The sequence below is a fragment of the Pleurodeles waltl genome, chromosome 2_2 (assembly GCF_031143425.1).
Source record: "Pleurodeles waltl isolate 20211129_DDA chromosome 2_2, aPleWal1.hap1.20221129, whole genome shotgun sequence".
NCBI classification, from domain to species: Eukaryota; Metazoa; Chordata; class Amphibia; order Caudata; family Salamandridae; genus Pleurodeles; species Pleurodeles waltl.
In genome coordinates this window covers 299,612,074-299,627,469 of record NC_090439.1, presented here as the reverse complement: position 1 = coordinate 299,627,469, position 15,396 = coordinate 299,612,074, and the positions used below count along the sequence as shown (strand labels likewise).

Genomic DNA, 15,396 nt, shown 5'->3' with positions numbered 1-15,396 from the left:
CCTCATTGTTGCGCCTTCCTTGATGTAATTCTGGAAATGTCTCAAAAACCACCTCACCGCAAACATCCTGCCATCTTAGATTACGTTGCTTTCCGCCTCACCCCTCTGTGATGCTTCCTTTCAGATCCCTTTACTTGCACTTACTTACAGTCCTTAGTTCTCTTTGTAAATGTTCCTACATGTTTCCATTGCCTCGCGTGCAGCCTGAGAAGCCCTTTGGGTTAGCCTTGCTCCTTTTGACTATAATACGAATAAAAACTCTGATTTCTGCATTGCATGTTTAAATTAGTTCTGCTGTATACCTCTCTGTGAAATGTACTCTGCATATGAAAACCGTAAAGTAGAACTATCCTAATGAGGAAACACTGGGTGGTTACTGAACTGAAATGTGTTTAGTAGGCATTAACTAAACCTCCTCTAAGGCTTGTTAACCTGTTTGTGGATTGTTTTTTTAATGTTTTATAGGTCGCATTATGCCTTTACTCTCTTTAAACTCAGTTTCACATTGAAACCAGAATGCCTCGTAATTTTTCTATATATAACTTAGAATTCCCATGCTGGCCCATGTTTTCAGGAAATCTCGCGTCTTCCGCCGCTCGTGAGTCATGTATTGTGCACCAAGCGCCCTGTGCGCGCCCATCTGGTCTGCTAGAGAAGCGGCTAGAGACCGGAAATAACTCATCGCTTTGCTTTCCCTTCGCAGGTGCTGACATTGCAAATGTGTGTAACGAAGCTGCCTTGATAGCTGCGAGGTTTTTGTCGGACTCTATAACGCAGAAACACTTCGAACAAGCTATTGAACGCGTTATAGGAGGTAAAGCAGCACGAGTGTGTAGTACCTATTCAGAGAAAAGAAAATTTAGTTTTCTCTGTAGAATGTCTTTTCTAGAGCAACGTGCACATATTTTGAAGTGTGGCTGGACAGCCCAGCTATCTGCTTGACCTATTTTTACGACTCTTAAAATACACATCCAATCAATTAGCCGCCACCCAGAGCAGTAGTTCTCACCCTATGGTTTTGGTTGTGTGATATATGATTTTGCCTCCTATGGAATGGTAGCATTGTAATGGACGAGGGACTGTTTTACATCTTAAACGTAAGCTAAATCATTGCACATTAAGTTTCATGAGTTTCATACAGAAGACGGGCATAAATAGCGCATAGAACGCATCGATTTCTCTTGCAGTCAGTGGCGTAACAAAGGCCCCCGCAGTGCGGGTCGAGTTCCGGGTGGGGGCCCTCCATGTACTGTGCGGGGGTGGCTGAAGTCTCTTTACGCCACTGCTTGCAGTTCATGTATGAGTAGTTGAAGTTTCCTGTGTGCATGCACACGCGCACACACACAGCACATTGAGCAGCAGTGTAAGCTTACAAAAATGTGGACATACAGCAGATACAGTAGTGCAGTCTCCCATCACACTAACTTAATGTTGTACATATGAAGGGAATCAAAACAGCCAGCAACTAGGTGGATGTATGGGTGTCACTTTGCAGCCAGGTCAGCATCTCTGGAGGGCAGACTGTGGGATGCGTACATGAGGCATATGAGTGTATGTGAGTATTTGTATATGTGTCTGTGAGAGCCTCATAGAAGGCTGTTTCGGTCTCACACTGCAGCCAGTAGTAACTTATGTGGATTTTTTCCCTTTATGGAGGGTTGTGTCTGTATTGGCCTTTATCTTCACAGAGCAGCAGAAGCTGGTGCTATAGTCAGGCCATTTTAGGACGGTGTTAACCGCTACCATCATAAAATGCTTTAAGGTAGTGCCAAACTAAAACAAATAGCCCCAAAAAACATTGTTTCTTGTTTAAAAAAAAAAAAAAGGGTGGGTAACCAAGGTGCACAATAATTTAACTTTGGACACCGAAAATGTACAGGAATCCTGGATCTTGAGTAACCTTTAACCCCTAACCATTGTCCATAAAGTCCTACGCTTCATATCTCTCGACTTTCTGGCCAATATATTTTCCTTTTCTCCGTGTTTGCACTGCCTCAGATCAGCAAGCCGCCTCTTGCTTACCAGCACTAAGAACACAAGGGGAACTTGAAGAGTCTGTGCTTTTTCTGCAGCAGTGGCCAAACACTGGACCCTCCCTTGGATTTTGAGTTTGTTGACAGAAGCAAATTAAGCTGAAAACCTGGCTTTTTAATAACTAAGTATCTTTCAGAATTTTCCCTGATCGCTGTTATTAGGTTTTAAGGCTGTGTCTCCCTAAACAGCCGAGAAGCATCTGCATAGGGGCTCACTGCAACTAAATGATAACATAACTCATAGCTTTCGCCAATCATTTCTGCATAAGTATTTGTGGGCATTAGTAGATTAAACCTAATATAGGTTTAGAAAATCTGTTTGTAGAAGAGGAATAGAAACAAAGAAAACACTGTGCTCTGGTTGAAACTTCAAAACAATTAAAATCGAGTCAACTAATGTCAATATATGAAGATAGGGGTTGTTATTTTCTATTTTATATCTACCTATTTATATGAAAATGTTTTCACAGTTTACTTTGTACCTTGTACAAACCAGTATTTTCTGTCAACAGTTGCTTCAGGCCTGTGTGCCATGTTGTGACAGTAGCTTGTTTGCAAGGCAGTGATGCCAGGAGCATGGTATGCAAGTACGCAGAAGGATGCACCAACCCTTAAACACGTTGAAACTTTGCTTTCTGTGCCACGCTTGTGAAGCCCATCCAAGTGTCATGGATTTTTTTTTTTTTTTTTATTCTCTCGTTTGCCGGCCCTCAACACCTCCATTTTACATGTTCCTTGCAACAGGGTTTCTGTCACTTTTGAAATAATTAACTCAATGAGGACGTTAAAAGCTATTTTTGGAGCAGGAAACAGATACTAGATAAATGTAAAAGTGAACGAGCGACTTACGTGTGCACATTTCTTGGCGATTTAACGCATTATTTTATCATCATTCTGCAATGTTAATGGATGTCCCGGGAGAAGCTGGGGCGGGGAAGCCCCGTGTCCGGTAGAGAGGCGAGCCTCTCCAGTCAGGCAGTCTGTTTTTTAGTTCTTGAGCTGCTGAATGTTCACCTGGCTTTGAATATGTGGCTGCAGGTGGCACGCCCTTCTCCGCTGCGACCATATCTTCCCACTGAGCTATCGCTCTAGTTTATGAGAATTAGTATTTTTACTACAGTTCGAAGCCACGCATGCTTTTTACCCCTGGCCAGGTTTTCTGCTGTGCAAATACGGAGGTGGAATTCCGGTTTATGAGAACATACGATAGCAGGAAGGGGAAAAAACGCTGAAAATAAACCAGCGAAAAGTTAATGTCTACTGTAGCAATCCGGTCATAAGCATAGCGGGGGGGGGGGTTGGGGGGGGGGTGAGGATTGGGTGTTTGAGGAAAGTATTTAAAACGCTTCTCAACCAGATCTTTGTCTGGCACAGCTGTGGACACTGAGGTACAACCAATTCCAGCAGCTCTTGTTCCAGGAGGCAATTGTCACTTTACAGCGAGTGCCTGTGTCCTGCAGTAGGGGCCACGTGTCTGCCACAACTCTGCCCTGAGGATGTTGAGGAAAGTTTTTAGGTCCCTCATAGCTGCGCGCAAGCGTTGCTTTTCCGACGTGTTAGCATGTATCTGGACTTTTAACAACACCCACCGAACGCCCATCACTATTACCAGTGCTTGGAATGGAAAAATTAAAGTGCAGGTACTCTGTGCCAGAGTACCTGCTTGTTTCTGAGAAGTGCAGGTACTCAGTACTCTTGTAGAAAAGTACCATCTTGCCTGGCATGTTACCCCCATATTTCACTGTATATATGTTGTTTTAGTCTGTGTCACTGGGACCCTGCCAGCCAGGGCCCCAGTGCTCATAAGTATGTGCCCCATATGTGTTCCCTGTGTGATGACTAACTGTCTCACTGAGGCTCTGCTAACCAGAACCTCAGTGGTTATGCTCTCTCTGCTTTCCAAATTTGTCATTAACAGGCTAGTGACTACATTTACCAATTCACATTGGCATACTGGTACACCCATATAATTCCCTAGTATATGGTACTGAGGTACCCAGGGTATTGGGGTTCCAGGAGATCCCTATGGGCTGCAGCATTTCTTTTGCCACCCATAGGGAGCTCTGACAATTCTTACACAGGCCTGCCAGTGCAGCCTGAGTGAAATAACGTCCACGTTATTTCTCAGCCATTTACCACTGCACTTAAGTAACTTATAAGTCACCTATATGTCTAACCTTCACCTGGTGAAGGATGGGTGCAAAGTTACTTAGTGTGTGGGCACCTTGGCACTAGCCAAGGTGTCCCCACATCGTTCAGGGCAAATTCCCCGGACTTTGTGAGTGCGGGGACACCATTACACGCGTGCACTGTACATAGGTAGTGACCTATGTACAGCGTCACAATGGTAACTCCGAACATGGCCATGTAACATGCCTAAGATCATGGAATTGACCCCCCAATGCCATTCTGGCATTGGGGGGACAATTCCATGATCCCCCGGGTCTCTAGCACAGAACCCGGGTACTGCCAAACTGCCTTTCCGGGGTCTCCAATGCAGCTGCTGCTGCTGCCAACCCCTCAAACAGGTTTCTGCCCTCCTGGGGTCCAGGCAGCCCTGGCCCAGGAAGGCAGAACAAAGGATTTCCTCTGAGAGAGGGTGTAACACCCTCTGCCTTTGGAAATAGGTGTGATGGCTGGGGAGGAGTAGCCTCCCCCAGCCTCTGGAAATGCTTTGATGGGCACAGATGGTGCCCATCTCTGCATAAGCCAGTCTACACCGGTTTAGGGATCCCCCACCCCTGCTTTGGCGCGAAACTGGACAAAGGAAAGGGGAGTGACCACTCTCCTGACCTGCACCTCCCAGAGGAGGTGCCCAGAGCTCCTCCAGTGTGTCCCAGACCTCTGCCATCTTGGAAACAGAGGTGTTGGGGGCACACTGGACTGCTCTGAGTGGCCAGTGCCAGCAGGTGACATCAGAGGCTCCTTCTGATAGGCTCTTAGCTCTCTTGGTAGCCAATCCTCCTTCCTTGGTAGCCAAACCTCCTTTTCTGGCTATTTAGGGTCTCTGCTTTGGGGAATTCTTCAGATAACGAATGCAAGAGCTCACCAGAATTCCTCTGCATATCCCTTTTCACCTTCTGCCAAAGGATCGACTGCTGACTGCTCAGGACGCCTGCAAAGCCACAACAAAGTAGCAAGACGACTACTAGCAACCTTGTATCGCTTCATCCTGCCGGCTTTCTCGACTGTTTCCAGATGGTGCATGCTCTGGGGGGTAGCCTGCCTCCTCTCTGCACCAGGAGCTCTGAAGAAATCTCCCGTGGGTCGACGGAATCTTCCCCCTGCAACCGCAGGCACCAAAAGACTGCATCACTGGTCCTCTGGGTCCCCTCTCAGCACGACGAGCGTGGTCCCTGGAACTCAGCAACTCTGTCCAAGTGACTCCCACAGTCCAGTGACTCTTCAGTCCAAGTTTGGTGGAGGTAAGTCCTTGCCTCCCCACTCTAGACTGTATTGCTGGGTACCGTGTGATTTGCAGCTGCTCCAGCTCCTGTGCACTCTTCCAGGATTTCCTTCGTGCACAGCCAAGCCTGGGTCCCTGACACTCCTTCCTGCAGTGCACAACCTTCTGAGTTGTCCTCCGGCATCGTGGGACTCCCTTTTGTAACTTCGGGTGGACTCGGTTCACGTTTCTTCTAAGTGCCTGTTCCGGAACTTCTGCGGGTGCTGAGTGCTTCTGTGAGGGCTCCCTACGTTGCTGGGCGCCCCCTCTATCTCCTCTTCCAAGTGGCGACATTCTGGTCCCTCCTGGGCCACAGCAGCACCCAAAACCCTAGCCGCGACCCTTGCAGCTAGCAAGGCTTGTTTGCGGTCTTTCTGCGTGGGACCACCTCTGCTAGCTTCATCGCGACGTGGGACATCCATCCTCCCTAGTCCTCTTCTTTCTTGCAGAACTCCAAGCTTCTTCCAACAGGTGGCAGCTTCCTTGCACCCTCAGCTGGCATTTCCTGGGCTCCTGCCCACTCTCGACACTGTCGCGACTATTGGACTTGGTCCCCTTGTCTTACAGGTACTCAGGTCCGGAAATCCACTGTTGTTGCATTGCTGGTGTTTGTTCTTCCTGCAGAATCTCCCTATCACGACTTCTGTGCTCTCTGGGGGTAGTAGGTGCACTTTACACCTACCTTTCAGGGTCTTGGGGTGGGCTATTTTTCTAACCCTCACTGTTTTCTTACAGTCCCAGCGACCCTCTACAAGCTCACATAGGTTTGGGGTCCATTCATGGTTCGCATTCCACTTTTGGAGTATATGGTTTGTGTTGCCCCTATACCTATGTGCTCCTATTGTAATCTATTGTAACTTTACACTGCTTGCCTTACTTTTCTTGCTATTACCTGCATAATTTTGGTTTGTGTACATATATCTTGTGTATATAACTTATCCTCATACTGAGGGTACTCACTGAGATACTTTTGGCATATTGTCATAAAAATAAAGTACCTTTATTTTTAGTACTTCTGTGTATTGTGATTTCTTATGATATTGTGCATATGAGACCAGTGGTATAGTAGGAGCTTTACATGTCTCCTAGTTCAGCCTAAGCTGCTTTGCCATAGCTACCTTCTATCAACCTAAGCTGCTAGAAACACCTCTTCTACACTAATAAGGGATAACTGGATCTGGCACAAGGTGTAAGTACCTCTGGTACCCATTACAAGCCAGGCCAGCCTCCTACAACTCTCCCTCTCAAAATAAAAAAGTGCCGGTACTCAGTAGTGGACAGTACCGGCCCATTTAAAGCACTGACTATTACTCGTTTGTGCGCTTGCCTTTCAAAAATCCTGTTTTCTTTGGTAACTGCTTTACGTTTGTCCCTCCTTAAAGACGGTTTTGAGACCGTCTTGGCCATCATCCCTGTTACATGAATAATTGCACTTTTGCCTATAACATTGACCGCAAGCTTCTTTTTCCTTTTGTCTCTCTTTGCACTCGTGGGCGTTTTGAATCGGCTCGCTTACGTCAACTGTTTACTTTTTATTTTCAGTTTGTGTGGCAAGAAAATAAGTCCACTTTACAACACTAATAGCTCTACCTCGAGCAAACGCGAGGCCCATTGCATTGCAAATGCTTGTTTTTTTCCTTGTCAGGAATTCATGTTCGGTACAGATACATAAAATTGTCACATTTCATTAAAAACCCTCTTACTCGTAAGTCATAAGTAACAAACTTGTAATGAGTACTAGTAGTGGCTGGTGTGAGAGCTGACATGGGGAGGGCAGGGGGTGGATGATACAAAATCAAACGGAAACAAAAACAAACATTAAAATAACTTGCCCGCCACGTCAACAGTCTTCTGCTTCTCTCCGCTGCAGGCACAGGCTCACAGCCTACCCTCTATCTAATCCTGACGCTGCTCTCATGCTGCTGGCAGCATGAGAGCAGCGTCAAGATTGATCTGAGCGCCCTCAATTCTGTGGTCTGCCAGTGAGGAAGGAGAGGATCTATTGTAGGGCTCTGTCCCAGATGCCAACGTCCTGGAGTCTTGCACGAAGGGTGTGGTGGGAGACGGTGTTGAAGGCGGCAAGAGGTCCAGGAGGATGAGGGCTGCCATTTTGCCTCTGTCCAGGAGGGTTGGAATGTCATCTGTGGTGGCGAGGAGGACTGTCTTGGTGCTGTGCTTACTCCTGAAGCCAGATTGGGAGAGGTCCAGGATGTTGTTAGTTTCGATGTGCTTGGAGAGTTGGGCATTGATGGCCTTCTCAATGACTTTGGCTGGGAAGGGGAGCAGAGAGATGAGTCTGTAGTTCTTGAGGTCCATCGGGTCGGCAGAGGGTTTCTTCAGTAGGGGGTTGATTTCTACATGTTTCCAATTTTCAGGGAAGGTGGCGGTCTCGTTGGAGCAGTTGATGGTGTGGCAGAATTCGGATGCAATGGAGGCGCTGGCTCTGTTGAAGATGTGGTGAGGACAGGGGCCTGAAGGGGCTCCGGAGTGGACGCTCCTCATGATCGTGAGGGTGTCTTCATTGGTAAGGATGGTCCAATTGAGCAGGGTCTGGCGCTGTCGAGTTCAGTGGTTGCAGGTGGGGTGGGTTGGACTTGGGTTCTGAAGATGTCGTAGATCTCCTTGATCTTGCAGTGGAAGAAGATGGTGCAGTTGTCACAGAGATCTTGGGAGGAGGGGAATGTCTGCGGTCTCTGCGTGGTTGACAAATTCCTTGACCACAGTGAAGAGTTCTTTGTTGTTGTGAGATATGGCGTTGATGCGTTCCTGAATGTCTGTTCTCTTCGTTGTTCTGATGAGGTGGTGGTGTGCGGTGACATCGGTCTTGAAGGCTGCGTGGTCTGCAAAGGTCTTCCTGCTCCCCCATGTTTTCTCAAGCCATCTGTAGGTGCTCTTGGACTCTTGGAGGGCGGGGGGAGAACCAGCTGGCTTTCTTTGAGGGTTGCTTGCCTGATAGCTTCTTGAGGGGGTCCAGTGTGTTGGTGCAGTTGGAGATCCAGAGGTGGAGGTTTTGTGCTGAGGCGTTGGTGTCCATGGCTGATTATGAGGGGGGGGGATTTGCTGAGGGCGTTGGTGAGCTGGTCTTCGGTGACCTTTTTCCAGCTTCTGCATAGATAGCAGTGGGCATGATGGTGAAAGGTAGATTTGGTGAAGGAGAAGTGGACGAAGAGGTGGTCGGTCCATTGTAGTTTGGAGGTGTGGCTGACGGAGATGTTGTTGTTTGCTGTGAAGATGGGGTTGAGTATGTGTCCTGCTGAGTGGATTTGAGAGGTTACCAGTTGTTTGAGTCTGATGGTGGCGAGGATCTCTAGAAGGGATGCAGTGTTGTGGTTGTCCAGATGGAAATTGGAAGTGGAGGTGTTCCATGTTGGCTGAGTGGTCATCTGCGCTGGTCGTGAGACGGAGGGTGCTTTTGTGTACAATGCCTCCTCGTGGGCTGGTCCTTGTGTATGATTTTGTAGTTGTCATAGATGGCGGTGGCGATGTCCAGGGCTGAGGTGAGGTTCATCCAGGTTTGTCAGCAACGCGATGTTGGGGGAGATAAATCGAGCACGTCCCAGATTATCTTTGCTATTACCTTCTTCACATGGTTGGCCATTACCTTTGCTAGGAGCTTCTAGTCCACATTCAGGAGATAGATGGGCCTCCAGTTCCTGGGGTCCTATCTCTCTCTCTCTCTCCCTTCTGCTTGTGCAAAAGCATTATCATGTCTTCACACAGGGATTGCGGCGTACTGTGTAATACGTATAGTGAACTTCTGAACCCTCCAACAAATTGCAGGTATTTCTGACAGCTATGCCCGTAGCAAGTCTTGATCCCGGAGCCAGGGAGAGACCCTAGAAGGCCCAGTCATTGGAGAGAAGATTCTTTCTCACGATCCAACTCCTCAAAAACCACGAAAACATCCGGTAGCGATGGTCTGCCCTAAGAATTTTAACACAAATACACTGATATTATAGCCAACAAGCTTGTTCAGGTATACAAAGAGGCCCAGCGCACCAGTAGCTTTCCACCTGCCATGAGCATTGATTGTGAAGGTGCCAAAGCTAGGTAGAGACCGAATGGTCGCCTCAGCATATCAGCTGATTTCTCTCCTGGACATCAATATGAAACTTATTAGCAGTGTACTAGCAGTGCACCTGCTTCAATCGATTCACAGTTTGAATTCACTCAGACCAATTAGGATTCATCCAGAGACGTGATACCCTTCACATTCTATGATGTTTGGCTCACGTTTAACATGCCCGCACCTCCAAGACGATTTCTATGCCCTGGCACCATTGGGCATTGAGCAGGCATTTGATTTCCTGAATTGAACCCATCTATGGCAGGTGTTGCGTAAATTGGGGTTAGGCCCTAGATTTATCCATGTGGTCCGTCTCTTTTATTTTGACCTTTATGCCAGGGTGTGTTTGGGTGGCTTGGTTTAAAGAGCTCTCTTGACTGTCCATTATCCCGGATAAGTCCAAATCATTTCCACAGGGGAGACTGGGAGGGGGTTGGGGGCTCCCGGTGGGGAACTTCCTATGGTGGGTGTTGGAAATGGGGTCTCTAGTTGGCAGAGGTATACATCCTTATCAAAGTAGGGACCACAATCCAAATTATCCTGTGCCCACCCTTTGGTAGCTTGGCACTGAGCAGTCAGTGTTAACTTAGAATGCAATGTGAAAAATATTTGTGCAATAAATTATGCAATAACACAGTGAAAACACCACAAAAATACACAACACGGGTTTAGATAAATATGAGATATTTATCTGATTAAATTAAGGTCAAAACGATCAGGATTTGATAAGCACAAGTTGAAATATCACTTTTGCAATATTAAGAAGAGTCTTAAGTCTTTAAATATCAGCAAATGTCTCTTGTGTACACAAAGTACCTATTTTGCGTCACAATTCCACGCACAAAGACCACAGGAGAGGAGAGGCGTGGAAAATGGAAGGTGTGCGTCAGATTTCCTGACACAATGTCATTTCTTCCCACGCTGCAAGGGCTTTGCGTCGATTTCCGTCACACAGTCTTGGATCCTCAGTGCGATGCAGGGTCTTTTCCCGCCCAGGGATGATGCATGGAAATCCTGGGTGTGTGAGATGAAGTCAAAGGTGCTGTGTCGATCCGGTGGGCTTTTTGTAGGACTTTCTGTCACAAGGCAGGTGCTGCGTCGATTCTTCACTCAGGAAGTTGACCTGTGTAGTTCTGGCTCGGCTGTGTGTCGATCTGGTATGGCTTTGCATCTAAGTTGTGGTTGCAGCGCAGGCAGTGCATCGATCTCCACTCAGGGAGCCGGGCGGGGTCCCTCCGGTTCAGTGATGGAGCGATTTTCTCGTTGCTGGGCAGGCTGTGCATCATTTCCGGCAGGCTGTGTATAGATTTTCAGCACACAAGGAGTTTTCTTGAAGAGACAAAGTCTTTTTGGCCCTGAGACTTTAGAAACAGGAGGCAAGCTCAAACCAAGCCCATGGAGAGCACTTCTCAGCAAAGTCGGAGGCCAACAAGGCAGCAGGGCAACAGCAAGGCAGCAGTCCAGGTGAGTCCTTTGGGCAGCCATGCAGCTCCTCTTGACAGGTTGCAGGTTCAGGTCTAGAAGTGTCTGATTTGGTGGGATCAGGGACCCAGTTTATATACCCCAAAATGCTTTGGAAGTGGAAGGGCCTTCAATGAGTGGTTTTAAAGTGCACAAGGTCCCCTTTTAGTACAGGTCTGTCTGCCAGGGTTCCAGTAGGGAGTTTTGCAGTCCATTGTGTGAGGGCAGGCCACTGGCCTATGAAATGTGTCAGGCCCCTCTACCCATCCAGGCTAGGAAAACCCATTCAGTAAGCAGATGAGAGCAGGTGTGAATGAGTATCCTGTGTTTGTGATTGTCTGGATGAAATGCACAAGGGAGCTGTCAACCAGTCTAACCCAGACATGGATTGGAAACAGGCTGTAAGGCACAGATGTATTTTAAGTGCAGAGAAATTCTCACTTTTTAAAAGTGGCATTTCTAAAATAGTAATACAAAATCCAACCTCACCAATAAGCAGGATTTTCATTTACCATTGTGGTCATACTAAACGTGACCTGTTTACCCCTTTCTGATCAGAATCTACCACTCAAACAGTATATGAGGGTAGCCCTAATGTTAGCCTATGAAAGGAGCAAGCCTCACAGTAGTGGAAAACAAATTTAGGAGTTTCCCACTACCAGGACATATAAAACACACCGGTATATGTCCTGCCTTTTACCTTATGGGGGTGACTTATACATAGAAAAAGGAGAGTTTAAGGCTTGGCAAGTACTCTTAAATGCCAAGTTGACGTGACAGTAAAACTGTACAGACAGGCCTTGCAATGGCAGTCGTGAGACAAGGTTAAGGGGCTACTTATGTGGGTGGCTCAACCAGTGCTGCAGGCCCACTAGTAGCATTCAGTCTACAGGCCCTGGGCATATGTAGTGCACTTTAGAAGGGACTTTACAAGTAGATCAAATATGCCAATTGGGTATGAACCAATGTTACCATGTTTAAGGGAGAGAGCATGTGCACTTTAGCACTGGTTAGCAGTGGTAGCACACCCACAGCACGCAATTCTTCGGCTTGACCCAGAGGACAACTGGGAAAAATAGCTCCTGCAGGGCACTCATGAGGAACGATTCCCTACTGGCCCTGCTAATTAGTGGCTCACAAATCATCTCCACCTTTCCCTATATTATTGAACTGGTGGCCGTGTTTGGCGGGGTGGTCCATAAAGTGGTTCGATGCACGCCGTATGCTCCGGACATGCCATTGTGGGTTGCACTACCCTTCCTACAAATCACCTACTCAATGTCAGTGTAGAGATGGAAGGATGGAGGCTGTGATACTATGGGGGACCGCTCGCCTAGAGGGCAGTTCATCAGACAGGAAGAAGCTATAGAATCTTTTTCCTTGGGTGCAGGACAATACCTCCAATACATTAAGATTTGACTACGGCTCGCACGGTGTGGCTGACTTCCCCTGATTCTCGGCCATAGACTGATCTTCCACATCTACAGGGTGATACGCGACAACCTTCCACCGGGTACACTTAACATATAGACCAAGTGGAAAGAAATATTGGGGGATCCCTTAACAGCTCGATAGTGGGTAAAGGTTCACAAAGGAGTGCAGACAGTAAGTTCCAATGCACGATTCAAGCTACTGCAATAGAACTTTATACACCAAACAAAGCTTCCCCTGCAAACCTTGCATGTTATATACGCCACCTGACCAGCCTGCTGCGTGCGATGCGGGGTCCCTACAGTGGAATTCATACAAATGGTATGGTCTTGCACCTCTCTGTCCCCTTATTGGCAGGAAATATTGCAAAATCTGAAAAGGGCTTTGGGATGGGCAGTACCGCTTGAGATTAATCAGGTGTTGCTGGGCCTGCTTCCTTCTCCTGCAAAGAAAAAATTGAGTTGGAAGTTTGTCCTCCTTGGCCTGATATTGGGGAAGTGCCGCATAGCAGCTGGGTGGCTCAACATATTTAAAGCTCAGATGTACTTCCTGTATCGCTGGTTCCCTCTTGTTAGATCCTCTTAACTACTAATTCCCTTCTCCCATAACACATACCTTCTTTGGCACTGTGAGGTGTACAGGGTGTGTCCACGCTTTGTGGGGACTTCGTAGGCGTCTAGTTCTCAATATAGTTGGTACTTGTCTTATTTCGTATTTTATTAGGTTCGCCACACCAGGAAGTAATACCTTTTGTTTCTTCGTGGCTGATCAGATGTTTAAGAGGGAGAGACCTTCTGAAACTGACATTCTTCTCCTACCAAGGACATGTTCCATAACCTTGACTAAGCTGTTCAGGTTTGCAAGGCCTGCAGGGTGAGTGGACCTGGTTCCTCTTCTGTGGTGTCCTTTCTTTCAACTTTGTTCTTCCATATTTTTAGATGGGCTCTTTTTCATTCTGCGTTACTAACAAGTGCAGCTAGTGCCCTGGGCTCCTTTGATTGTGTTATTCCTGCAGACTCAAGGACATACTTTAGTTTCGGTGATTTCCTTCAGCAGCAGATTCCGTTAAGGGGCACATTCAAAGAACATTTCATAAGTCCTTCTGTGCACCTTTCACCATTGCATCGAGTAGCCTAAAAAATGTACCTGATCCAGCATATATTCCAGATTTAAACCAATAATTAAAACTTGTATTCACTGTAGTCCTAATGGTGACATTGACACCAAAGAAAAAACGTTTTTTCCTCCTGCACCTCTCTGATTTGTTAGCGTCATACACAATTTAGCCTGCCTCTGCCAAGCTTTATGGCAAGGGATGAGAGATTACAGTCTAATAGGCAGGAAGGTGCATCTTTTTCAGAGTTGGTCTAGGATGCATGGAATTGTTAAAATATACAATCTGATCCACAAACTGCACATTATACAGCTAGATTATGGGGCTCCGGCATTCCCCCTATTTTGCCAGTTACGATTTCACTTTATATTTAATGGAATTTCCCATTAAAGCACAGCAAAGTGCTTGGGGATTGTTCCTTTTGAAGTCAAGAAGCTTTCTCAGCATGGCGGAGAATGATGGCGTCACCTGTAAAACCATACTGTGTTCCCTTGATCTTTGAGGAACCTCAACCCTTCTGCCCGACCTAGCTATACTGTAATCTACATTGACATCCAGAGTTGCCACAAGTCCGATATCCTGTAGCTTCATCCAGAGTACATCTTAAAACTGCTTGGTGTAGATGCTGTGATTTTTGTAGAGCTTGTCTCCAATTTAGCCACCTACTAAACAGAAACTCACATTATCGTCGAAATAGAAAGTGGGATGGTTTTCAAACAGATAACGAAGTGACTTCAGACCATAGTGTTCTGAATATTCTAAAAGTGTTTTTTCTTTGTGCTTTTCCATCAGTTTGCATTCCTTTTCCACTAGTGTCCTTTTGGGATGGTTTCCTGCAAAAGGTAGAAACATTTTTGCAGAAGGAGGAACTATAAAGGGATCCAAAACAAAGTAGAGTGCCAGCTGTTAGTCTGGGTGTCTCCAGGTCTCTGTGTCATTCAAGCAGATAAATACGAGAAGTTAAAAAAAAACTACATCTGACCCGCAGCAGTGTTCTTTCTGTACTATGGGAATAGGCGTGAAAGGAGCATTTGTTTGGTTCCTCAGTCCAGCCCTGGAAAGTCCTGTTGCAGAGGGTTGCGCTGCTGAAAAACACGTTTTATATCTTTACTGCATTTGCCTAATCTTGTCACCATGTCCTGAGCGGTGTTGCTTTGCATTCTTTTCAGATGAATGAGTCAAATGCAAAGTACATTCTAGCATATGAGACAAAAGGCCTGGCTTGCATTACTGTTTTTTCCCAGGAAGCCCTTCTTGGGAGTTAGACGGCTAGTAACCATCCCCGGTGACTGTAGTCCCCCTTGCCTTAGTTAATCCCTGACTGAGACTGCAGAATATTCAGAGCCAGCCCACTGTCGCAGCATGATGGTCAATGGTAAGCAGAATTTGGGTTATGTGCTAGAGCCTTTGTTTGGAGGGGAAAAAAACTTGGACACATATATTTTCTTGGTTCTCTGTGCAGTGTACGTTTGCCCAGAATGATGTAATAAACACGCAGTGTTTCTGAGGCCAGCTGTCCCCCTAAAAGACAATATATTAAGGGCAGTAGCTTAATACCTGGATGATACTCAAAGCCATTGCCACCTCTGCGTAACCGCCATGTTGTCAGCTAGTCTTGACCTCCGAACCGGGGGCAGAAGAGAGTATGGGGTTAGCACCTGCCTGCAGGTTCTGACTTAGCCATGGTCCCTAGAGATGTGCCGAGATGTGAGGCAGTGGCTGAGTACTCTTTAGTATGTCAGTGTAGAAAGTGTAGATGGCTCCCGCCTGTAGAGAGTGTGAGGAAAGCCACTCGGGCTCTCCTCTCTAATGTTACGTTCTCTGCGTGTCCTGGAGGGGCGCCGAG

The 15,396-nt window shown here is 46.9% G+C and overlaps 1 protein-coding gene across 4 annotated transcripts in view; it reads left to right on the top strand.

Annotated features, from left to right (window-relative positions):
* The window catches only part of AFG3L2 (AFG3 like matrix AAA peptidase subunit 2), a 336,314-nt gene that overhangs the window by 255,048 nt on the left and 65,870 nt on the right, over positions 1 to 15,396 (top strand). For all 4 annotated transcript variants that reach the window (XM_069219758.1, XM_069219759.1, XM_069219757.1 and 1 more), the window contains one exon: positions 704 to 814. In XM_069219758.1, coding sequence (XP_069075859.1) covers positions 704 to 814 — 111 coding nt within the window. The remainder of the gene's footprint in view (positions 1 to 703; positions 815 to 15,396) is intronic.